Source organism: Eschrichtius robustus, chromosome 14 (assembly GCF_028021215.1).
Source record: "Eschrichtius robustus isolate mEscRob2 chromosome 14, mEscRob2.pri, whole genome shotgun sequence".
Lineage (NCBI taxonomy): Eukaryota > Metazoa > Chordata > Mammalia > Artiodactyla > Eschrichtiidae > Eschrichtius > Eschrichtius robustus.
Window position 1 is genome coordinate 21,294,745 of NC_090837.1, and position 24,537 is coordinate 21,319,281.

General features: G+C 46.6%; 1 protein-coding gene and 1 non-coding gene across 4 annotated transcripts in view; one reads left to right on the forward strand and one right to left on the reverse strand.

Annotated features, from left to right (window-relative positions):
• The window catches only part of OSBP2 (oxysterol binding protein 2), a 160,710-nt gene that overhangs the window by 113,244 nt on the left and 22,929 nt on the right, over positions 1-24,537 (reverse strand). For all 3 annotated transcript variants that reach the window (XM_068562655.1, XM_068562656.1, XM_068562658.1), the window contains one exon: positions 10,069-10,277. In XM_068562655.1, coding sequence (XP_068418756.1) covers positions 10,069-10,277 — 209 coding nt within the window. The remainder of the gene's footprint in view (positions 1-10,068; positions 10,278-24,537) is intronic.
• On the forward strand, positions 2,019-2,153 carry LOC137777122 (small nucleolar RNA SNORA16B/SNORA16A family). The gene has a single exon (XR_011076441.1). It is a non-coding gene; the product is annotated as a small nucleolar RNA SNORA16B/SNORA16A family (small nucleolar RNA).

Here is a 24,537-nt window from a genome sequence, read left to right on the forward strand (position 1 = left end):
TCTATAAAGGTGTTTCCAGCGCAGTGAGGAGACATCCCCATAGGCATGATACCACTGCATGCAGACCTACTGTCGACTAAGGCAGCAGTCCCCAACCTTTTTGGCACCAGGGACCGGTTTCGTGGAAGACAATTTTTCCACGGGCCGGGGTGGGGGTGGGGGGATGGTTTTGGGATGATTCAAGCGCATTACATTTATTGTGCACTTTATTTCTATTATTATTACATTGTAATATATAATGAAATAATCATACAACTCACCATAATGCAGAATCAGTGGGAGCCCTGAGCTTGTTTTCACTTGCCACTCACTGATAGGGTTTTGATGTGAGTCTGCAAGCAATTGATTTATTATGGTCTCTGTGCAGTGAAACCTGTCTGCTGATGATAATCTGTATTTGCAGCTGCTCCCCAGCGCTAGCATCACCGCCTCAGCTCCACCTCAGATCATCAGGCATTAGATTCTCGCAAGGAGCACGCAAGCTAGATCTCTCGCATGCGTAGTTCACAGTAGGGTTTGCGCTCCTATTGGAATCTAATGCCACCGCTGATCTGACAGGAGGCAGAGCTCAGGCAGTAATGCGAGCGATGGGGAGCAGCTATAAATACAGATGAAGCTTCACTCGCTCGCCTGCCCGCCGCTCACCGCCCGGTTCCTAACAGGCCACGGACCAGTACTGGACTAAGGAGCCAGCTGAAGAGCCAGGGTCGGTGGGTGGTAATAACGACTGGTATCGGTCAGCTGTGCCGCACAGTCCCTCTCCCAGAGCAGCTTGGAGCAGGTAGCCAGCCCTGCCCCGGTCCCTTCAGGTGTGGGTGGGGGGTGGAGACAGGGTCTGGGTTTTTTTTATTATATTATTGTTGTTGTTGCTGTTATTATTTACCCTCACCACCATCTCAGGATATAGGCATTATTCCTCCCTTTGAGAAGCAAAGAAATTAAGGCTTAGAGCAGTTGAGGGCCTCATCCGAAGTCACACAATGGAAAAGACAAAAACTCTAATTCAAAAAGATGCATGCACCCCAATGTTCACAGCAGCACTGTTTACAATAGCCAAGACATGGAAGCAACCTAAGTGTCCACTGACAGAGGAATGGATAAAGAAGATGTGGAATACATATGCAATGGAATATTACTCAGCCATGAAGAAGTGAAATAATGCCATTTGCAGCAACATGCATGGACCTAGCTAGAGATTATCATACTAAGTGAAGTAAGTCAGATGGAAAAAGACAAATATCATATGATATCACTTATTTGTGTAATCTAAAAAAAAGATATAAATGAATTTATTTACAAAACAGAAATAGACATAGAAAACAATATTATGGTTACCAAAGGGCAAATGGGGGGGAGAGGGATAAGTTAGGAGTCTGGGATTAGCGGATACACACTACTATATATAAAATAGATAAATAATAAGGGCCTACTGTACAGGACAGGGAACTACGTTCAATATCTTATAATAATATATAATGGAAAAGAATCTGAAATAGAACATATACGTCTATATATATACAGATATATATAGATAGATACATATATATAACTGAATCACTTTGCTGTACACCTGAAACTAACACAACATTGTAAATCAACTATACTTCAATAAAAACATTTTTTTAAAAAGTTACACAGTGACTCAAAGCAAAGCCAGGATCCCAAATTTTGCACTGCTTTTACTAAGCCCCTTCACACCATCATGCAAATGAGACTCAGCAACTGCCCAGGGCAGCAGGGTTGTGGGGGGGAGGGGAACAGAGCCCCGCCTTCCAGTTCCATAGCCCAGAATACCTAGCCTTGACCTTTCAAAGTTTACCTCCAAATCAAAGCTCAAGCTGGCAAAGTAAAGTGCAGGAGGATCCCAGGAAGATATCCTAGCCCTGCTCACCTTGGGTTCAGGACACATGCTGTATTTTGGAACCAGTGACACAATGAGCTGCCAGCCCCACCTGCATCAGAGGCTTGGCACTCATGCCCACAGATCCTCCAGCAGGTTAACATCTAAATGGCAACAAAGTGGCCCTTATCGAAGCTGTAGCTGCTTCCACATAGCTGCTGTGGTCAAAAAGGAGCCTAGAGTGACAGTTTTCCTTGACGGTCGCTGTTCTGTTTGCTGTAACTGATCTGCAACATTTCAGGAAAAGACAGTTCCCATTGTACCTGCCATTTCTCAGCTGTGCCAGATTGAAGATTCCAGGATGACTGAAGTTGACCTTTCTGGTGAGTGAAGACTGGGGTCATGACAGTGATGGAACACAGCAGCCTCAGGACCTGGTTGCCCCCAGGTTTTACTGGCAGTGCCTGATACTGAAGTATCTGAAAATACCAGCTTGTTGCTGGAGCCATGCTTTAGAATAAGATCTGTTACCAGTAAAGCTGTCGTCTTCTGTGATTGTGGATCTACAGAGTTGGGAGAGAAACACTACAGGAAGAGGCAAATGAAGAGACAAGGGGCTCTTTTAGGTGGAAACACCTTTTTTTCTGATGCTGGTACCTGGCATACAAGTGACCAATAAAAGATTCCTAGGGCTTCCCTGGTGGCGCAGTGGTTGAGAATCTGCCTGCTAATGCAGGGGACACGGGTTCGAGCCCTGGTCTGGGAGGATCCCACATGCCGCGGAGCGGCTGGGCCCGTGGGCCACAACTACTGAGCCTGCGCATCTGGAGCCTGTGCTCCGCAGCGAGAGAGGCCGCGATAGTGAGAGGCCCGTGCACTGCGATGAAGAGTGGCCCCCACTTGCCGCAACTAGAGAAAGCCCTAGCACAGAAACTGAAGACCCAACATAGCAATCAATCAATAAATCTTTAAAAAAAAAATAAATAAATAAATGGCAACAAAGCATAAGCCTTCTGAATCTGGTAATTACAAAGGCAACTGCTATAGTTACAAAGGTTAGTTACAAAGGAAGCAGTTAGTAATCAGGATAATTGCCCTGGCAGGAAAATGATGCTTCAAGCATTTTTTTTTTTTAACATCTTTATTGGAGTATAATTCCTTTACAATGGTGTGTTAGTTTCTGCTTTATAACAAAGTGAATCAGCTATACATATACATATATCCGTTATGTCCTCCCTCTTGCTTAAAGCATCTTAATGGTAAGAATGTATCAAATGTAGACAAGTGACATTTTTGTCTACTTTTTTGGTCAAACGACTCTGACCTACTAATCCTCTTATGAAGACCACCTCCAATACAAACATTTCAGAATGCCTATTTTTCTACTGAAATAGGGGGGGGCACCTCTGGGATGGCCGGCAGAGGGCCCTGTGGGAAGAGGCGAGGTCAGAACAAACAATGCCCTCGCTGCAAAAATCCAACTCAGTTTCTCTGAGAACTGAGCGTCAGTCTGCTCGAATTGTGCACAAACATTTGAACTCGCTGGTGACCCAGTTACCCTGAGCCTCTTCAGCTAGCACCGATTTACACGAGTCCCTCGGGGGTAGCCGCTGCCATCTGTATGGGTCACAGGATCACATCTAAATCCAAACCGTCAGCACCTCTTGCACAACAAAATACCATCCTTTTGCTAAGTTCCTTTCTGGTGGCTCTTGCCTTTGCTAATGTGGACTCTTGAGAATTGACTCCAACTCATACCCCACCCCCCCACCCTGCAGGCTCCCTGGCAAGGCCAAGCCATCAGAGGTCTCCATCCTTCCAGGACCTCCTGCTCTGTGCCAAGCCCCGCTTCTTCGGGAAGGGCCAGAATTCTCTCCCAGCTGAGGGACGCTAACTTTCCCCTGGGTTCCTTCAGACTCTGAATAAAGCCCAGTCTTCTCTGCTGGAAGCACATGTGTGTCCCCCTTTCTCAGGCACTGCACCCCCTTTTCTAGTTCCCTCACACCCTCGAAGTCACCAGGGAGAGTAAAGGTTCCTTTAAACAAACTTCAGTCCACTGCATTGTTAATTTTGCAGATGTGATAACAGTACCTTGAATTAAATATTAAATGTTTAAAAAAGGAATCATCTTTTAAAGATGCATCCTGAAATATTGACAAATATTCAAAATGACACGGGATTAGGGAAGAGGGTAGAGGCACAGAAACAAGACTGAGTTGATAGCTGGTGACAAGTATGTGCCGGTTCCTGAGACTTCTGTCCGATTCTGTTTATGTCATAAATTTTCCATAACAACAAAAGGATTTTAAAAAATCCCATCCCTGGGGTTCTGCAGCATCCCTGAGTCCAACTGTCCTACCTGAGGATTTTACCTGGACCTCTTTCAACTGACACGTTTAGTGAGCAACAACTCCACACAAGGTGCTGCTGAAGCTGCAAAGTAAAAGCCACTGGCCTGCCTGCAACAAGCTCTCGGGATGCAGAGGCTGGTCCTCTATTTTGACAAAATCCCCAAGGCCTCATTTCTCAAATTGGGCACAGGTTTTTCTCTCTCCAAACACCAGGGTGGGCATGTGGAATGGAGTGAGCTCAGCTTCCTCTCCTGGCATCGCTGAGGGGAAATCTTAACTGCCCCTCATTCCTCCCTTGGTCTGGATGAGGTGGCCCAGGTGTGAGTCAAGGCAGAGAAGAGTTTGAGGGGAAGAGAGGCTGACCCATCCATGTTTTGGAGGGGTAGGGTGAGGTCAACCCCTCTGTCCTGCAACCTGAGAGCCAAGGACCAAGGGCCAGGACACGTCATGCCTCCCACCTGGGCCAGAAGCTTGGAGGGAAGTGCTGAGATCACAAGGGGCTCCAGGCCTGAACACCTGAAGGCTGGACCCTGCCTAATCCAAAGGACTCGAAACCAGAAACCGACTTCCCCTCCAAACTAGACATAGATCTGTTTATCTGTTCAGAGGGCTGTGTGGCATTCATGCTCTTGGAGCCCCGAATTCACAGCCAAAGCAAGCAGGGAATTCCCACCTTGAGCTGCTGACCCATCAATGAGCAATGGCTCCCCTCCTGGGGTACCGTTAAATGTTCATCCCGGGGCCACCACAGAAACAAAAGCCAACCCCTCTGGTCAGCAACACCCTTCACCACTATCAGTTTCAATGACCAACAGTTCACACCCACTGTCCCACTCTCTCAGTCAAGGTGAGGACGATGAAGAGAGAGTCTCTGATGAGTGAAGGGTATAGTACTCTCAATACGGACATAATCCCTCTTCTTAGGTGGAGAAAAAGGCTGCACCTACACCTAGAAGAAAGGGGACAAGAATTCAGATACAAGTGCACCTGGTGAACGCCCCACACCATCCCCTTTGTCTCTGTGGTTCCAGTGAATTAAAAAAAAATACGTGGTAGGGACTTCCTTGGTGGCGCAGTGGTTAAGAATCCGCCTGCCAATGCAGGGGACACGGGTTCGATCCCTGGTCCGGGAAGATCCCACATGCCAGGGAGCAACTAAGCCCGTGCGCCACAACTACTGAGTCTGTGCTCTAGACCCCGCGAGCCACAACTACTGACGCCTACGCGCCTAGAGCCCGTGCTCCGCAACAAGAGAAGCCACCACGATGAGAAGCTCACGCATTGTAACAAAGAGTAGCTCCCGCTTGCCGCAACTAGAGAAAAAGCCCACGTGCAGCAATGAAGACCTAAAGCAGCCAAAAAAATACATGGTAGTAAAACAGAATTAAACCCCCATTCCAACTAAAACAACATTGTAAATGTAAACTATATTTCAAAAAAAAAATTTTTAAAAACCCACTCCATGGAAAACACAGAATTTGGAAATGCGGGAAGCAAGGCAGCTGCAGCAAGCCATCCAGGAGTCTGAGCAGACCGTGTTTCTCAAAATGAGATCCATGGGGGGCCAGCAGGAGCGCTGCATGGAATGCATATTAAAAATGGGGGTTCCTGGGCACCATCTGATCATCTCATCAGAATCTTGGTGGTCCTCCCCTAAGAATTTTAATGCACTCACCCCAGCAGCCTTTGTGCCCACCAAAGTTAGAGAGAAGTTTTTCAGGGTTTGTGTGTGCATGTGTGTGTGTGTTGTTTAATCCATGCCACTCAATATTTTACTAACTTAATGAGCTCACAAGAGACCTCATTACACCTTCTGCCCAGCTAAGTGGATGGGGCTCCTCTTCCTTGGGACTAAGGGGTCCAAGGGTTAATAGCTTGAATGTGGCTATGTTTTCCCTTTGTCCTGAGACAAGCACACCCCTGTCCCCACCCAGCCTCTGGGGGTGGCCACGGGAGAAGCCATGGCTCCGTGCTTGCAGGGATTTTCTGAGCACTAAGGAACAGCTCTCCCCAACAAGTCAGAAACCCCCAGTTTAGGAAGCCATTCCTTCGAATGGGAACAGTGCTGACTGGACCAAGGCGAGACCACCATTTCTCCAGGCCACTTGCCTGCCGAGGCACAAAGGCAGAAGGTTTTCCAGGAGCTGATCCAGAGCCAGATTACCACCCCCCCACACCACTCCCCAGGGACTTATTTCTACCTTGGGGGACCATGGCCAATAGGGACAGCAGGAAAGCCTTCCAAGTCCTAACTTTTAGAGGATTTTCATCTTGAAGCAATAGGATGGCAGGGTGCCCAGATGTTCTTTAGGGTCAGCCCCTAGGGCCACCACCCACAAACGGCCCCCTCACCCCCTGCTCAAACGCCGCCCTGGTTGCCCTAAGGGCAGAATCTGGGCTGCCTGGGATAATTCCAAGTGCTGGGCTGTGACATCAGAATAGGGCTATGACATCAAGGTGGGGGCAGGTCAGCCTGGGGGAGCAGGGCAGGAGAGAGAGAGAGCCCCTGAGGGGCTGGATTAGCTCCCCTGGAGGTAAGGCCCAAGAGAGAGAGGTGTCCGGCTCTGGGCTCACTGCTCACAGCCTCCTGGAGCCCCCACTGGGAGGCGGACCTGAAGATATGAAAATGATTCTGAGAGGTAGGTTGCAAGCCAGCCGAACTTCTGGTGCTTCCTTACGCACTGATTTAGGAGCAAGGAAAGCAAACAAACTACCCTCTAGCTCCCACCTGTGTCAAGTGAAAGGATACTCTCTATTTTCTGACTGAGAAGTTCCACTTTGGGCCACACCCACCCAAGTGGGCTGAGCATCAAAGTCCCCCAGGATGCGGCTAAATGCAGGTAGATGAAATGTAGGACGCCCTTTACACTGACTTACAATAAATGAATTTCAGTGTAAGTATGTCCCAACTATTGCATGGGACACATTTACACTAAAACATCTGTGTATGTTTGAAGTTCAAATGAAAGTTGGTGACCTGACCTTTTATTTGCTAAATCTGGCAATCCTATCCAGGAAGAGTTTTTTTTAATGCAGGGGCCCGCCCCGGGGCCCGCCCCCCGCCCCCCACCCCGCCGTCCCCAGTGCTCTCATTCATTCAGATTTATCCCTGCAGGGGGACCTAGGAACCTGTATTATTTTAAAGCTGCCAAGATGACTATTATCAATAACTACTGCTGACTTTTCTTGAGCATTTGACAAGCAATGTGCTAAGTTCGTTTCATGCACTGTTTAAGACAGTCCTCACAGCACCTCTAAGGGGTGGTTCTATGATTAAGCCTGCTTTACAGAGGACAGAAAGAGGCAACAGACAGCAAGCACCTCACCCAAGGTCACACAGTTACTAAGCCATGGTTTGAACCCAGGAAAGGTGGCTCCCACTGACTTAGAAATCTTTGAATTGGAAGGACGTTGGGAGGCACCCAGTCAAAGCCTCTGGTGGACTGACCGACCGACAGGGAATCTGAGGCTCCGGGAACTCATGCTCACACTAACCAGCACGCCACTGTACATGCGCATGAGGGGCTGAGCCCGGTGGCAGAGAGCAAGCATCTAGCCCATGCAGGGGGCCAGCTCAGGGAGGGTTTCCAGAATGGCCTCTCCTTGAAGGGGAAGCAGACCTAAGGGGAAGCAGGGTGCGGGAAGGGGCTGGGTGCTAACGAAGAGGGTTTGTAAGCAGGAGGCTCAGCTTGCAAGCCGGCCTGGCAGCAAGACGGTGTGCCAATGAGGAGAGGGAAAGCTGGACAGGTCTGTAGGGCGGGGAGAACCAAGAAGAGACAGAAGTCAAAACTGCATTTTATTTTCAAATGAACACACAGCAATTTTTTTGTTGCTGCACAGTTCTATGCTTTTTTTTTTTTTTTTTTTTTTCCTCGTCTTTTGGGATCTTAGTTTTCCGACCAGGGATTGAACTCAGGTCAGGGCAGTGAAAGCACCGAGTCCTAACCACTGGACCGCCAGGGAATTCCCCAGTTCTATGCATTTTAACACATGTATAGATTCATGACACAGCTTCACGATAGGACACAGAACAATTCCATCACCCCCAAAACACTTCCTCATACTACAACTTTGTATCACTCCCTCCCTTCACCCCTCCCCCTTGGCAACCACTGACCTGCTCTACATCTCTAGTTTCTGCCTTTTCCAGAATGTCATATAAATGGAATCATACAACTTTTTGAGAATGGCTTCTTTCACTCAGCATAATGCCTCTGAGATCCGTCCAAGTTATTGTACGCATCAATAGTTCATTCATTGTGACTGCCAAGTAGCATTCCATTCAATGGATGTACCAGGGTTTGTTCAATCCACTGAAGGACATCTGAGAAGTTTCCAGTACTTTGCTATTAAAAATAATGCTGCTATGGGACTTCCCTGGTGGCACAGTGGTTAAGAGTCTGCCTGCCAATGCAGGGGACACGGGTTCAATCCCTGGTCCAGGAAGATCCCACATGCCGCAGAGCAACTAAGCCCATGCGCCACAACTACTGAGCCCACATGCCACAGGTACTGAAGCCCGAGCGCCTAGAGCCCATGCTCTGCAACAAAAAGCCACCACAATGAGAAGCCCGCGCACCGCAACGAAGAGTAGCCCCCGCTCGCCGCAACTAGAGAAAGCCCGCGTGCAATGAAGACCTAACACAGCCAAAAATAAGTATATAAAATAAATAAATTTATATTAAAAAAAAAACCACACAGGTCTATATAAACACACACCTTGTGCTTATAACTTCAAAAAGATCACAGCTTCCCAGTCCTCCCCTCCCTATGTGTGGACCCAGTTTTCACCCATCAGAAACCTGCTATTGCTCTGGGCGGGCAAGGCTCTAAGGCCAGCATTCTTACACAGGGCTGCAGGCATCTACTGGTACGACCCAGGTGGGAGGCAGCGTGACAGTGTCTCAGAATTACAAATGCACAGTCCCACCGACCCAGCAACCCCCCTTCCTGAGACGTACGTTTCATTTATTCTTGTACACACATGAAATGAAATGCAAGGTTACTCACTGCAGCGTGGCAGGTCATAGCAAATTAAAGAAACAACCTAAATGTTCATCAACAGGCTATAGGTTACATAAACTAGGGTACATTCGTACAATGAAGTACTGTACTGTTGTAAAAACAAGGAGGAAGCTTTTCATGTATTTATAGGAAAAAATTCCAAGATATACTATTGCTAAATGGAAAAAAAGCAAGATGGGGGACTGAATTTACTATAAAATAAGTACTTATTTGAATACACATGTAAAGACATAAGATACTGGTAGCTCTGGTTGCCCCTGGGTGGGAGAACAGGGTGGGTAGCTGGGGATAAGAGTCAAGGGCAGACTGCACTGCACATGCTTTGAAACCACTGGTTTATGAATCTTATAAAGACAATACATATTTTTAAAAATGTATTAAAGTAAAAAGTAAAATGTCTTGCTCAGGACTTCTGAGTCGACCCTCCATCTTGGCAAAGACAGCATCTCTGGCTAAATGGTTTTCAATCTCCAAAATGGACCTCGAAAAAAGTCTGGCCTGAGGCACAAGTGCACCATCCTGGTCTCCCACCCCGACTCTGCTTCTGGAACTGACCCACTGCAGCATCCAAAAGTTCTGCTGAAGCCCAGGAGCCAGACTTGTCCAAAGAAAGACACACACAGCCCTGCCCACCTCAACATTTCCATCCCGAGAACTGCCAGCCACCCTGACCACCTAACATCCCACTGTTGAGGACGCACGGAGCTGAGCGGGAAGGGCAAACAGGCACCCTGACCTTCCGAGGTTGGTCTGAACTAGCCTGGTCACCACTGGCCTCCAAACACTTTCAGTTCCCACTCTCTCCAGACCCACGACACTGCACGTACTCCCGCCGCACCAAGCACTCGCTACCTGACTGGTTGCCCATCAAGCGGACAGCCTTGGCCTTGGCCAGCTCCAGGGCGGCGATCCACTGCTGCCGCTCCACCTCTGAGCCGGCCTTGAGGTGGTAGGTCCTGCCCCCACTGGTCAGCACGATACCGCAAGAGTCCTCCGTGTCAAAGTGCGCAGTGAACAGGTTGATGGTGCCACGGCAGGTGTGGGCCATTTCACCCTGATTTCTGTGGGATGCAAGAGAAGGGATGGGGTGAGGCTCCCAAACTCAATAGTCCTAGACTGAAAAAAAGCCTCAAGGCACATCCTTGGAATCTCAGACCCTTGGAGCTGGCACGGGCGATGGGAAATAAGGCCTCTCGGGATTGACTGGTAGGGATTTGGCTTGTGTTGGGGGCGGGGGGTCTCAGTGGGGAGAGTGGCAGAGGGAGGAGGGCCTGTGTCAGTGCCACATACAGGGCATGCCTGCTGTGGTCTGAGCCCTTGCAGACACCAGGAAATGGAGAGGGGTGACTGCCAGCGTCCTACTAGGCAGCACAGACCCCTGACTCCATCCCAGGCTCTTTCCACCAAGTCTCAGAACCACAGAGATGGAGCAGCGTGGGCACCTGCCACTCAAACTGAGACTAGAGACCCGGAACCCCAGGGGGTAGACTTGGAGGCCCCCCGCACCACACCGCCAGGAGTGACCTGGGAACTGAGATCTGCAGAGCAAGGATGCCACCATTCTCCTCTGGCCCCAGGAGATGAAGGCAATGGCTGGGCTGACACAGTACCCCTTGCGACAAGGGACTGACCCTTGGCTGGTTACAAGGTCATGGAGCTAATGGTACCAAAGTAAGGGGAAGCGGAGGTGACTAAAGTGTGGGCCATTTCCAACTGTGACCAGTGTCTGAAAAGTGAGATCCAACTATCATGACTGGATCTACTTAACTCACTCCTTTAGACACTCAAAGGAAATTCAGACACCACTCTTCCCCCGCCTCCCCCTTGACGTACCAAAGCTCTTTCCACAGAGGATGTGGGAAAAGGAAGAGCAACTGGTCAGCACGTGACCCTGCCGGTGCCGGAGCTCATGTGGCACTCCTGCTGCTCTTTAATGCTCACTTACACTCCCTGGCTATTCATCATCTGTTACTTCCTTGACTCTTCTACCAGTTCCAAAGTCAGATGACTTGACACTCAGTAAGACATTTATCTTTCATCTGAACTACTGTTTCTGATTCTCTCCTGCTCTGGTTACATTCCTTAGGGAAGATGATATGCAGCTGACCCTTGAACAATGTCAGGGGTTAGAAGCACCCAACCCCCTGTGCAGTTGAAAATCTGCATGGTGCTAGCAGAGAGTGAAGAGGGTTCAGAAGGGGTGGTGGAGGAAGAAGAGGATGAATGTCGACCACAGCATCAGGACCAGCCACAGCAGCACCGAAGGAGCCTGTTTCACAACCTTCTTGCTTCAGTCTTCCAGGCGACCCCAGCTGGCCACCAGGAAGGGGACCCTGTCGCTGACTGGACTTGCCACGTCCCCTCCCAGGGAAGGGGTCAACGTGTCTTTGTTCTCTCGGAGGGTGGTGGTCCCCCCATTGCAGTGGGAGAGCAGATACCAACGAAGGCATGCGCGGACCTGAGTAGCGCAAGGTGTGGAGCGTGCTGGACACAAACCTTGTGCACCTCCCCAGATTCCCTCGACCGCCTCCTCTGTCTCTCAGTCGGTGCCTCCTCCTTGCCCAACTGTCCCTCCACTTCTGGACTCTCGTAAAATGACAGTGGGAAACGGGAGATGGGAGTGAATGGGGCAGATACATTCTCCCTCCACTTGCGCCTCTGCGGACTGCTGAGTGGTGTGTTTTCTCCTCGTGTGTCTTCTGGAGGAGTATGTGCGCCAGGCCCGCTGTGTCTCTGCCGCTCGCTGTGAAGCGACATCCAGCAAAGGAAACGCACTGCATCATTGTCACTTCCATCTTCCCACTCCCCATTTCTGCTTCACTGCCCTTCGACTGCATCTCTCAAAGTGTCAACTCTTTTTTTTTTTTTAACATCTTTATTGGAGTATAATTGCTTTACAATGGTGTGTTAGTTCCTGCTTTATAACAAAGTGAATCAGCTATACATATACATATATCCCCATATCTCCTCCCTCTTGCGTCTCCCTCCCACCCTCCCTATCCCACCCCCTAGGTGGTCACAAAGCACCAAGCTGATCTCCCTGTGCTATGCGGCTGCTTCCCACGAGCTATCTATTTTACATTTGGTAGTGTATATAAGTCCATGCCACTCTCTCACTTCATCCCAGCCTACCCTTCCCCCTCCTTGTGTCCTCAAGTCCATTCTCTACATCTGTGTCCTTATTCCTGTCCTGCCCCTAGGTTCTTCAGAACCACTTTTATTTTTTTTTAAGATTCCATATATATGTGTTAGCATACGGTATTTGTTTTTCTCTTTCTGACTTAATTCACTCTGTATGACAGACTCTAGGTCCAACCACCTCACTACAAATAACTCAATTTCATTTCTTTTTATGGCTGAGTAATATTCCATCGTATATATGTGCCACATCTTCTTTACCCATTCATCTGTCGATGGAAAGTGTCAACTCTTTAATCCCTGCCTTGGGCTATGCGTTCTGGAGGACCTTCACACACACACAAAAATGTCCACAGGCAAGAAAAAAAATTGACAGGCAACAAGTTTTAACTCAGACACAGAAAGACAAAGGCTACTAATGTGGAGCAAAGCACTCAGCCTTGTATGAGACTTCTGTTTAACGCTTGCTCAAGCTGACTCTGATTCACTTGGTAAATTCCCCTCCGATCTTCTAAATTCTAATGTGGCAAGTACTTCCTGTGGGTTACCATATACAGGAATTGTGCTAGAAACTGGAGAGGTGGTAGATATAAAGGTAAATAAGACACATTTTCTGGCCTCAAAGAACATTCCGCTTTGTGAAAGAGACAGGCCCATAAATTGCAAGGTACTATTTAATCAGCAGAGGGAAATAAATTCAAAACAAAGGGGGTGTTCGCTTTATAAAAACTCACTGAGTTACACTCTTGTAATTTACCTATTTTTCTATGTGTCTGTTACACACATACAATATATTGCATGCTACATACATATCAGTTGTCAGTTAAAAGTTGGCTTTAAAATCAAAAATGAAAGGATAAACTGCCGGTGGTTGGATCTCAGGAAGCAGAATGACCCTTTCTTGTCCTAGGGGGGTCAAGGCGTACACTGGAGCAGTGTCTCAAACAGTGAGGGACTCTGCCCAAGCACAGACTAGGAGGAGGGTCAGGCTAACCCAGAGCAGCGGCATGGGGGAGCAGCCAAAGGAGAGGGTCCAGCCAAGGCCCGAGTTGATGATGGGCATAAAAGTGAACTAAACTGTGTCCCCCAGGGAGATTTATTGAAGTCCTAACCCCCAGCACCTGTGAATGTGGCCTTATTTGGAAACATGGTTTTTGAAGATATAATCAAGTTAAGATGAGGTCGTTAGGGTGGGCCCTAGTCCAATAAGACTGGTGTCCTTATAAGAAGAGGAACAGACACAGAAACAGGAGGGAGGCAGAGATGGGAGTGATGCATCTACAAGCCAAGGAATGCCAAGGATCACCAGCCAACATCAGAGGCCAGGCGGGCCTGGGACAGACTCTCCTCCAGGGCCTTCAGAGAGAGCACAGCGCTGCTGACACCTTCACTTTGGACTTCTAGCCTCCACAAGTGTGAGACTATACATTTCCTTTGTTTTAAGCCACCCAGTTTTTCGTGCTTTATCACGGCAGCCTAAGACACTAAACACAATGGCTGAACAGATGGGTGGAGGAATGACCTTCTGGAACCTCACATGCAGCTGAGCCTGTTCATCAGCTGAGCACACCAACCACAGGGCTGCACCTCGCCCTCCACACAGCTCCCGCCTAGAATACTCAGCACCACGGCACCCACACGGCTCCTCTCCTTACTGGAGCAGCCCTGCCCCAAAGCTGCCCGTCCCGCTCGAGCTTTCCCCTCTTCCGACACCATAGTGGCTAGACAGCCAAAAACAACCTGCATCAAAGATTCCAAGGCATCAGTTTCCACCGACGACATGCATTCACACAAAACCTAAATGTGGAAGTGAGCAAGAGGAAAGGCATCCATCGTGGTGGCAGGAACTGCGACAGAGGGCATGTGCTCTGGCAGCCCCAGATTCCAGGGCTCCCTGCAGTGGTGTCAGCGGTTCGCCCCATCACAGCAGAGGTGGTGAGAGTCTGGGGGCCCAGACTGCTCCTGACTCCTTCCAGCCCGCTCCTCCAGCCCTCCCAGCGAGTGGGAAGTGACCCCGCCCCTGGCCGCACAGCGTTCTGCTCGCACTAGCCAGAGTCATGTCTGCTGTGCGTGGCTGAGTCCTGACCCAGGCACCTCCCCAGAGGCTACATCATCTTGGAATGCAATCCTGTGACTGCAAACAAGGTGTGATGTTTGCTGTCTGGGATCCCTAGCAACCAGGCGAATCCTGTGTGTTTGCAGAGGTTTTAAAATCTGGATCTAGAGATGCAAAATGTACACTCGGAAAACGCAAGCCACTGATTGGGAGAGTTATTCGCAAAAAATGTATCCAACAAAGAACTTGCGTCAAGAAAATATAAAGAACTCCTAAAATCAGTAATAAAGAGACCAGCAATCCAATTTAAAAATGGGCAAAAGATTTAAGCAGGCACTTCCCAAAAGAGGATATCCAAACGGCTCATGAACGTACAAAGCAGTGCTCAATGTCATCAGTTATCAGTAAATATACACATGCCCCATGATCCAGCAATTCTGCTCCTACAGAACTCCCCACTCGGGATGTACACACGTGTACATGTTCCAGAACTTCCACAGCATCTTCCTAATAACCGAGAACTGAAAACAACACACACATCTGTCCCCACTAGACTGGATAAACAAATGGTGGTTTATTTGTTTGGTGGTTTATCCAATGGTGGTGTATTATTATATAGCAATGAGAATAAAAGCATTAGAACTGCACATAACAACCTGCAAGAACCTCACAAACATAATGTTGAGCAGAAGTCAGACACCAAGAGGACGTATTGTGTGATTCCACTGATAAAAAGTACAGTAACAGGCAAAAGAAAGCTCTGAGGTGAGAAGTCCAGACGGCAGTTACCCTTGGGGGAGCAGTGACTGGAAGGGGACATGGGGGGACTCCTGGAGGGCTGGTCATGTTTTATTTCTTCAGCGGGGCAGAGCTTATTCAGTGTGTTCATTTTGTGATTTGCCCACTTTCCTTTCTGTATATTGTACTTTATTAAAAGTTTACATTTAAAAGTACAGGGAACACATCCTACCTCCACGGAGAGAGGAAAAGGGAAGCTTTGCATTTGGGATCCTCCCAGACTTTGCCCTATGTATCTCTCCTTTTGGCTGGTTCTGATTTGTATTCTTTACAATAAAACTGTAATCAAAAAAAAAAAAAAAAAAGTACAGGGATGGGGGGAATTCCCTGGTGTCCAGTGGTTAGGACTCCGTGCTCTCACTGCCGAAGGCCCGGGTTCAGTCCGTGGTCTGGGAACTAAGATCCCGCAAGTCGTGTGGCCAAAAAAAAAGAACAGGAATGGGGAGAATTCTCTGCTGGCAGTGGTGGCAGCAGCAACAATTGGTTCTCAGCGGCAGTAGAGGTAGCAGGGCCCCGGTGGCAATGTCCTTGCCGGGATGGTTCTGTGACACGACTTTAAGCCTGGATCCGGCTGCCCAGTCTGCCTTCTTCTCACCTCTCCTCTGAGATCTCTGTTCTGCCTTTCCAGGGATCCTGTGAGCAACTGAAGATCCTTCCAGTAAATACTTTTTTTTTTTGGTTTAACATATCCAGAGCTGGTTTACTGTTATTCTCAACTAAGAACCTGCTGGTACACGTGAGCAGCAGCCACAGAAGGGATGTCGGAAGGTGGGGAGGGCAGTGAGGAAGGTTGTAAGAGACGCGGGCAGGAGAAAACAGCAGAGTTCGGTTCTTCTGTCTCTCGGGCCAAGGGGATGCTGTTAGGACCCTTCCAGGTCTAAGTAATGAAGCTCAGCTGTTTGTTCTAACTACCCCATCCCGAGGGATTACCTTAGAAGTGTCTCACACAGGTTAGTCATTTAAGGTGTGACAAGAAAGGCAGGCATGTCACCTCTCTGGTCCAGATGCGGAGGGTGAGCCTCGGAGATGTGGGTAGCTCAGTGGGGCTCCCAAAGGGGACCACGCCACCAGAGCGAGGCCCACCCACCCACAGCCCTGCCTCTTACCCACAGGGCCACACAGACTTGTCCGCCAGGCTTCACGAGTGCTCTCAAAAGTCACCGAAGTTGGTGGAATGGCTCTATTTAGAAAATGCTCGACATGGCAAGTGTCAGACGTGGCCCATCAAACAGAAGCATCTACAGTGCCGTGTTTGCTTCCAGAGATGAGACCATCACTACGAGACCTGACCCCATTTCATTTTGCTTCTGGCCTCATTCTTCGCCATTTAGAGTTTCCCTTGAGAAATGTTAAATAAATACTGCTACAAGTTCTACAGGAAGGATATTTCTAATGTAATTTTTAGAATAAAAACTAAACAGGAGACTCAGGATCCATCCTCCAGTTACTGAAATTCACGAGGCTACATTTTTACACAAATGGAGGATGACAGTAATTTATAAAAGACAGCACACTTATCAAGACAACTTATATCCAGGTAGTACCTCACTTTCTGTAAGAGTCTGTCACAAACATGAGTCTTTTGATCCTTGCAAGGGCCCAGAAAGTGGGCAAAGCAGACATTGATTTGTTCAGCAAATATTTATCAAGTATATTCTATATGGCAGGCACCTGTAGGAGGAAATTAGCCTCATTTTATATCCAAGAAAGGAGAGGAGGCCAGGAAAAGGTAAATCATGTGCCCCCATCCATAGAGCTGGTAAACAACAAAGCCAGCACCAGAACTCAGTTTCTCTGCCACCAGCACAGGGCTCTTCTCAAGGAGAAAACTGGGGTTTCCATCCAGAAAAAATGTTCTGCTTTACCCGGTCATTGTTTGTATTTGCCGCTTACAAGATAGAACATAAGTTCCGTGAGCCACAGACCTGGCCTGTCTTGTCCCTACACGTGTGACACATGGTGGGAGCTCAGAGATGATGGGCTGGCAGAGTGAATTAACGCATGCGTGTTACATGCAGAGGAACAAACCCAGGGAGATGATCCAGGCTCGGCCCACACCGGAAGTTCTGCCGACCTCACATGCTAAAGGTGGAGTAATGGGGGTAACACCACCCCACTCCGTCAACATCACTGACTGAAAATCCATTAGACGCTTTTTGTGGTTCCATCAAAATATCAGAATATCATGAACTACTCAGTGACACCTAAGGTGGTTCTTCAGATTATTAAGTGGAAAGCCTGTCACAGAATATTACGCAAATGCTTTAGATCTCAAATTTAGACTAAAAAGGTCTTGTCAAGTAGAAAATGGATGAATGTTTTAATGGCTGAAGCAAAAATTAAAACACTGTCTGATGTGGTTCTACATGTGTGTAGAGGAAATATTTAAGACAATTATGCTGTAAATGGGGGAGTGTAAAGGAACTTATGAGGAGGTAAGGTCTCTATACTTCACTAAAACTGGTAAAATGACATCAGTAGACTGTGATAAGTCATGTATATGTAATGTAATATATAGAAGAACCACTAAAAAAGTTATCCAAAGAGACATACTCAAAAACACTAAAGAATGATTAAACATAGGGTGACCACATGACCCAACAATTCCACTCTGAGGTATATACCCAAGAGAAATGAAAACATATGCCCACACAGAAACTTGTACATAAACATTTATAATAGCATTATGCATAACAGCTAAAAGGTAGAAACAATACCATCAATGAATGAATGGACAAAAAAAGATTCATACAATGGGGTCCAACTTGGTTGAACCTTGAACATTATGCTAAGTGAAAGAAGCCAGGCACAAAATTCCACATATTGTATGATTCCATCCATATTAAAGTCCAGAATAGGGAAATACAGAGAGACAGAAAGGATTTGAGTGGTTGTTTAGGGCTGGGAGCAGATGGCTGGGGGTGCCACGGGAGTGGTAGCTAAAGGGTATGGGGTTTCTTTTGAAGATGATGAAGACCTTCTAAAATTGACTTTAGTGATGGTTGTACATATCTGTGAATATATTAAAAACCATTAAGTTGTACACTTTAAATGGATTATTTGCATGGTATGTGAATTATCTCTCAAAGATTAGAACAAGAATAACAGCTGTAATACATTAAAAGACATCAAGTCAAGTTCATAATGAAGCTGAAAAAGTAAGTCATCAGTAACCTTGGAGGGATGCTAGGGACCCATTTATTTGTGTGATAATTGGTGAATAAAAGAAAGCATGGGGCATTTTCCTACCATTTCCATATTAACTAAACCATTGGGTAACCTAATGGTTGATGAGGGGAAGTTTCTCTTTATAGAACTATTGCCTCTAATAACTGAAAAAGGCAATAATAGAATATCAGCATTTTGCAAACTGTAATAAACTAATGGGTCTAGAAAATTGTCAACAATGGCCTCTGATATTTGTGTGCATATGTGTGTGTGAAAGAGAGAGAGAGAGAGAGAAGGAGGGAGACAGGGAAGGGGAGAGAAAGAAAGGAAGGGAGGGAGGGAGGGAGGAAGGAAAGAAGGAAGGGGGAAAGAAAGAAAGAACCAGCCAATATATGCCCCTTTTCAATATACCCATGAATCATTCTGCCAGTATAATTTAATCTTACTCTGATGGAATCCCTAGCTATCAGTTTACAGGAAATGAAGAGTATGATAAATAACATTATGGAGATGCAATCAGCAAAATCCAGTTTGTGTGAAACTACAGAATAAATGACCCCGTTTCTTCAACAAATAAATTGCAAGGGGAAAAAGAGAAAGAGAGAAGAAGAACCCATAAATCAAGAGAGACTGGGGAGCCCCTTCCCCTTTCCCAGGAGAAACTAAGCTGTGGGGATTCAGACAGTGCAGCCAGGCCCTGTGGCAGAGGGGTTTGGCCAAGACCGCCACCAAGATCAGCAATACCAGCATCGAGATAACTCAGCCAGCATGACTGGTTGAGCAGGAACAGAGGAGATTTGGCCAGCGTGACCAGGAGGGTGTTTTCATACAAGGGACTGAGCAAATAAGTAAATATATTGAGGATAATGGGAGCCAGATCTCTTACTGTCAGAGTCTGAAGTTGGAAACATGGAAGAGAAAGGTAAGAAAAAACTATATCCACAAAGACAGCCTAGAAGCAATAACGTCCCAATGACAATGAGCACACCTAGCACCCAGTGTTTGGCTTCTAGATACCATTTTCCACTAAAAGGAACCAGGGCTCATTGGAGAAATGGCAGATTCCAGTACAGAAGAACCAGGATCATTCTGTTGTACAAAAAAAGGAAGGAGGTGTTCAAATAGGGAATGTCAAAAGGACACAGGAGCCAGTTTAAAAGGACTCCTCTTACCCAAAACCAGGACAATTTGAGTGTCAAAATAAATGATAATTACAGATAACAACCCATTGGATAATCTAGAAATCCATGGGTTCACACTGATATAAATAAATGGATAAATTAAAAGCTCTTCTTTATAGTACAATGCCTACTAATAAATATGGAAGGAATGATGTTATTAGAAAATCACCAATTGGCAACCATCACCAACTGGCAACCAACAAAGTAATAACGGATTCAGGCAAGAATCACCAAAGGGTGTTAAAAATCAGTTGGAAGGGACTTCCCTGGTGGTGCAGTGGATAAGACTCCAAGCTCCCAATGCAGGGGGCCTGGGTTCGATCCCTGGTCAGGAAACTAGATCCCATATGCATGCCACAACTAAGGAGCCTGCCTGCAGCAACTAAGACCCAGTGCAAGCAAATAAATAAATAAATGTTTTTTTAAAAATCAGTGGGGAGATTTGTTGACAAACAGGGTTTTACATAGCCTTAAGGTGTCTCCCCATAAAAATACTTTCTAATTAGTCATTAATTAGTAATTATAAAATTAACTTTACAGTGGAGAAACCTGGCAAACACCATCTTAACCAAATGATGATCACTAGCGGTAGGACAAATCAACATCGTGTGCCTCCTGATATGATGCACTGTGAAGGACACAGTATGCATCCTGTGGTATTTCTGCCACAAATGCAGGACTTGAATCTAAACATAAGGGAACACCGGGCAATCCCAAATTGAGGCAGATTCTACAAAGTAACTGGCCTGAATTTATCAAAAACGTTTAGGTCATGAAAGACAAGGGAAAATGGAAGACTGTTCCAGACTGAAACTAAAGTGACAAGACACAACAACCAAATGCAATCTATGATCCTGGAGTGGATCCTCTACCTTGAAAGGACATTATTGGGACAACTGGCAAAATATGAACAGGGTCCACAGATTGGATGGTAGCTTTGTATCAGTGTTTACACTGTGAATATATAGGAGAATGTCCTTGTTTTAGGAATACACGCTGACATATTAAGTGATCCCTGGCATCATGTCTGAAACTTACTCTTAAAGAGTTAAAAGGGACCTCCTTGGCGGTCCAGTGGTTAAGACTTCGCCTTCCAATACAGGGGGTGCAGATTCCATCCCTGGTCGGGGAGCTAAGATACCACATGTCTCGCAGCCAAAAAACCAAAACAGAAGCAATATTGTAACAAATTCAATAAAGACTTTAAAGATGATCCACATCAAAAAAAAAAAAATCTTAAAAAAAAAGAATTAAAAATGATATGTATAAATATAATATATAGAGAGAATCATAAGGTAAACGTAGTATATTAACAATTGGAGGACCTGAGGGGTGGGTACATTGGAGTTCTTTCATAACTTTCCTTTAAGTTTGAAATTATTTCAAAACAAAATATTTTTTAAAATCTGAGGAGAAATACCAACAATTGCAATGAATGGACTCTATTTGGATCCTGATTTCTGGAAACTCTAAAAAAATTTTAAACTAATGGGGAAATTTTATTACAGGATTATATGGAATCATGCATGTAAAAATTTTGAAAATTGCGAAGCACTATAGAATTTAAAGAAACTTTCATTCAATAAATATCTATTGAATGCCTACAAAATTTTTTTTAATTAAAGAGAAATCAATGGAGAAATTTTAATATTGACTGGATATTTGATAATATTAAGGAATTATTGTTAAATTTTTAGGCATGTTAATGCCATTTAGGTTAATTTTTAAAGAAACTTTCATCTCTAAAGAGATACATAATGAAATATTTACAAATATTCATTATCATTAAAATTATTTTTTAACTTAATTCTTAGAATTAAGTAAAAGATGTTTGTGACTTACTTGAAGTTAACTGAGGGTGGGGAGGCCATAGACTGACCTTACAGTGAGACTTGCTAACACTGGGTGATGGGCCATCATCTACTTTTATGCATTTGAAAATTTCCATAGTAAAAAATAAAATCCATCTAAAATCTACCGCATTTTAAATTCTTCCCTGTGTACAGCAACGGCCAACAGCAGCGATGAAGGACTTTGGTGACGAGCCCCCGTGAGCCAGCGCACAAGGCTATGCGCTGAGTGTCTCGGGAATCAAGGAACGCGATGACGGGTCCCTAGGGCACAGGGCGGGATCTATTTTGAGCACAGTCCTGCGCCTACACATTCAGGATACTTGAACGGATTTGATTTTTTTAAATCAGCACACAATCTCTGTAGCTGCAGCCACAATCTACAGGGTGTCCCAGCAACCTAGAGTCTTCCTTTTACAAGTGATCTGTGAGCTTAAATGTTCAGCAGCACTAAAACATACCCCCTAAAAATGTTACACCAAGCAAAGGAGGCTCTAAAAAAGAAAATCAGTTACCATGACAAGAGAAAGACTGAAATGCCAGGGATTAGAAGTCAATTAAGGAGACAATGAAGTCGAAATTTAACACACTAAGGACAATTACAAATTTAAATGCACATATTACTATATGAGTTTATAGAGCTGATGGTGAGACTTAATTTATTCAGGAATTCTACTTCTTCCCTTCATGGGCTCCGGTATTATAGGCATTGACGTTAATATTAGATGAAATAATCTTACGTAAAAGTGACTCCCACCAAGCTTCAATGGAAGCAGAAACAGCAGCTCAGCTCCTGTCAAACCGTGACAGCAGCCTGCAAAACCAAAGTCCCCACAGCACAGGCACAGACTCCCAAACGGAGGCTGAGTTTAAAACAACCATCACCCCTGCGGGGCACGTTCATTCTTTCGTTCAGTCAACGTGGCAGGGCAGGCCCTGGGGTCAGATCAGTGAGCAAGACAGATGAGGTCGGGGCCTCTGTGGGATAGTCTATCTCCTGGGCCCTCACAGCATCCAGCAAGAGTGTGCCTTCCGTCTCCCCTCCAACATTTGGACTGAACAAGGGAAGGGCCCTGTCAGCAGAGAGGGGTCTCCCCCCAACACGGTTCCTCAACTCTAGAAAGATAGTCCCCGGCATGACTACCCCCGAAAGAGACCTCAAGTATGTCTTCTTCATCCTCTGGCAAATCCAGCCCTGCTTTCCTTGACTGGACCTGTTAAACAGGAGTGTGGGGTTCAACAGGAGGTTTTCACTTGTTATGCATTCACTGTTAGAAAAACCCTGACATTCAGAACATCCCCTTCACTTACGAAAGAGTTTACCAAGTGCTTCTTCATGGTTTATTTCAGACAGCCAAGTAGGGCCGTTTACGGATGAGGAAAGTGAAGGTCACAAAGGTTTGGAGCCTTCCTCCCCCACTGGGCAGAGCTGACTTGTTAACTAAGAGGACACAGTGGAAATGACAGAGTGTGACTTCAAGGGTAGGTCAGAAAAGGCATTGTGGTTCCTGTCTGCTCTCTCTTGGATTACTCCCCCTGGGGAAAGCCAGCTGCCATATTGTGAGGACACTTTGGACAGGTCCACAGAGCTAGGAACGGAGGCCTCCGGTCAACAGCCAGCACCACTTGGCCAGGCAAGTGAGGGAGCTGCCTGCCTTAGAAGTGGAGCCTCCAGGCCCAGTCAAGCCTTCAGATGAGTGTCGCCCTCATGAAATCATCCCCAGCCAGAAGCCCTCCAACTCCACCTGCTCAAGAATTCTTTTTTTTTTAATTAATATTTATTTATTTATTTATTTATTTGGCTGCGCTGGGTCTAGTTGCGGCACACAGGATCTTCGTTGCGACATGCGGGATCTTTAGTTGCAGCATGCGGATCTAGTTGCCTGACCAGGGAACGAACCTGGGCCCCCTGCATTGGGAGTGTGGAGTCATAACCACTGGACCACCAGGGAAGTCCCTCACTCATGAATTCTTGATGCACAGGAACGGTGAGATGGTTATTATTGTTTTAAGCCACTAAATGTTGGGTGATTTGTCATGCAGCAATAGATAATACACAGGGACACCGAGCCAGCCTCTCTGAAGATGAAGAGTATGGCCACATGGAAAGGATAAGTCCAGCTGTGCAGGACAGAAAAACACCCCAATGAGGACAAATGCTGCCTGGAAACCCACCTCAGCTCAAACAGAGGAAGAATTTTCTAACATTCAGAATTATCTCAGGAATACCAGTTTGTTTTGGAGATAAAGGTTTATTCTCTGTCACCTGAGAGGTTTGCCCAAGGCTCGTGCTGAGGGGCCAGAAATGCTATAGGAAGAAGTCAATGAACAGACAGATGGTTGGACCAGATGACCTTTAAGTTCCTTTCCTACCTAGACATTCTCCCACCACTAGCTTCCCAGGCACCGATGACAGGTCTGTCCAGTGTGTGGCCAGCTAAGAGTTACTGAACACTGATCTAACATGCAATGGGCCTTCTAGGAGGAAACAACTGAAATATGATCTACTGGTCCTGACCTCAAGCAGCTGCACATGCCCACAGATGACATATCACTCAGCCCACTTGTTCAAAGTGGAGGAGGGTCCCAGGTGCCGCTGCCTGAGGCAGAGCTGTCCCGGCCACCTGCGGATATGCAAGCAAGAATAAACCCCCCCTTGCTTTAAACCTCTGGGTTTGGGGGTGATTTGTTTTGGAGCTGCCTGATCCAGGAGGAGAGTGAGCTGAGGACCCAGTTCTAACTCCCTCTCCTGTCAGGATGGTCACAGAGCCCACTGTCATCAGAGTGTGACCGTGGAGGAAGAGGTGAGATGATCCTGGAGAGGCAGAGATGAGGCTGGTCCTGAGGGTGGGTGGGCTGTATGGGTATGGGATGAAGGGAAGGTGGAAAAGGAGACTCCAGTGTCGAAACGCAGAGGGCTGTCAGCAGTCCTGTTTGGCAACCTAAGTGTCTGCTCTTGATCTCCACCCACCTCCTCTTAGGCTATGGCAAACACTCTTTCTGTGAGTAGAGGACTCTGTAGCTAGTCACAGAAGCCTAGAGATGTGAGAAGGGACCTTAGCAGTCTGCCTTCTTAGATTTAACTTCCCATGGTCCCAGATGACAGAGTTGCAGCTGGACCTTGAAGATG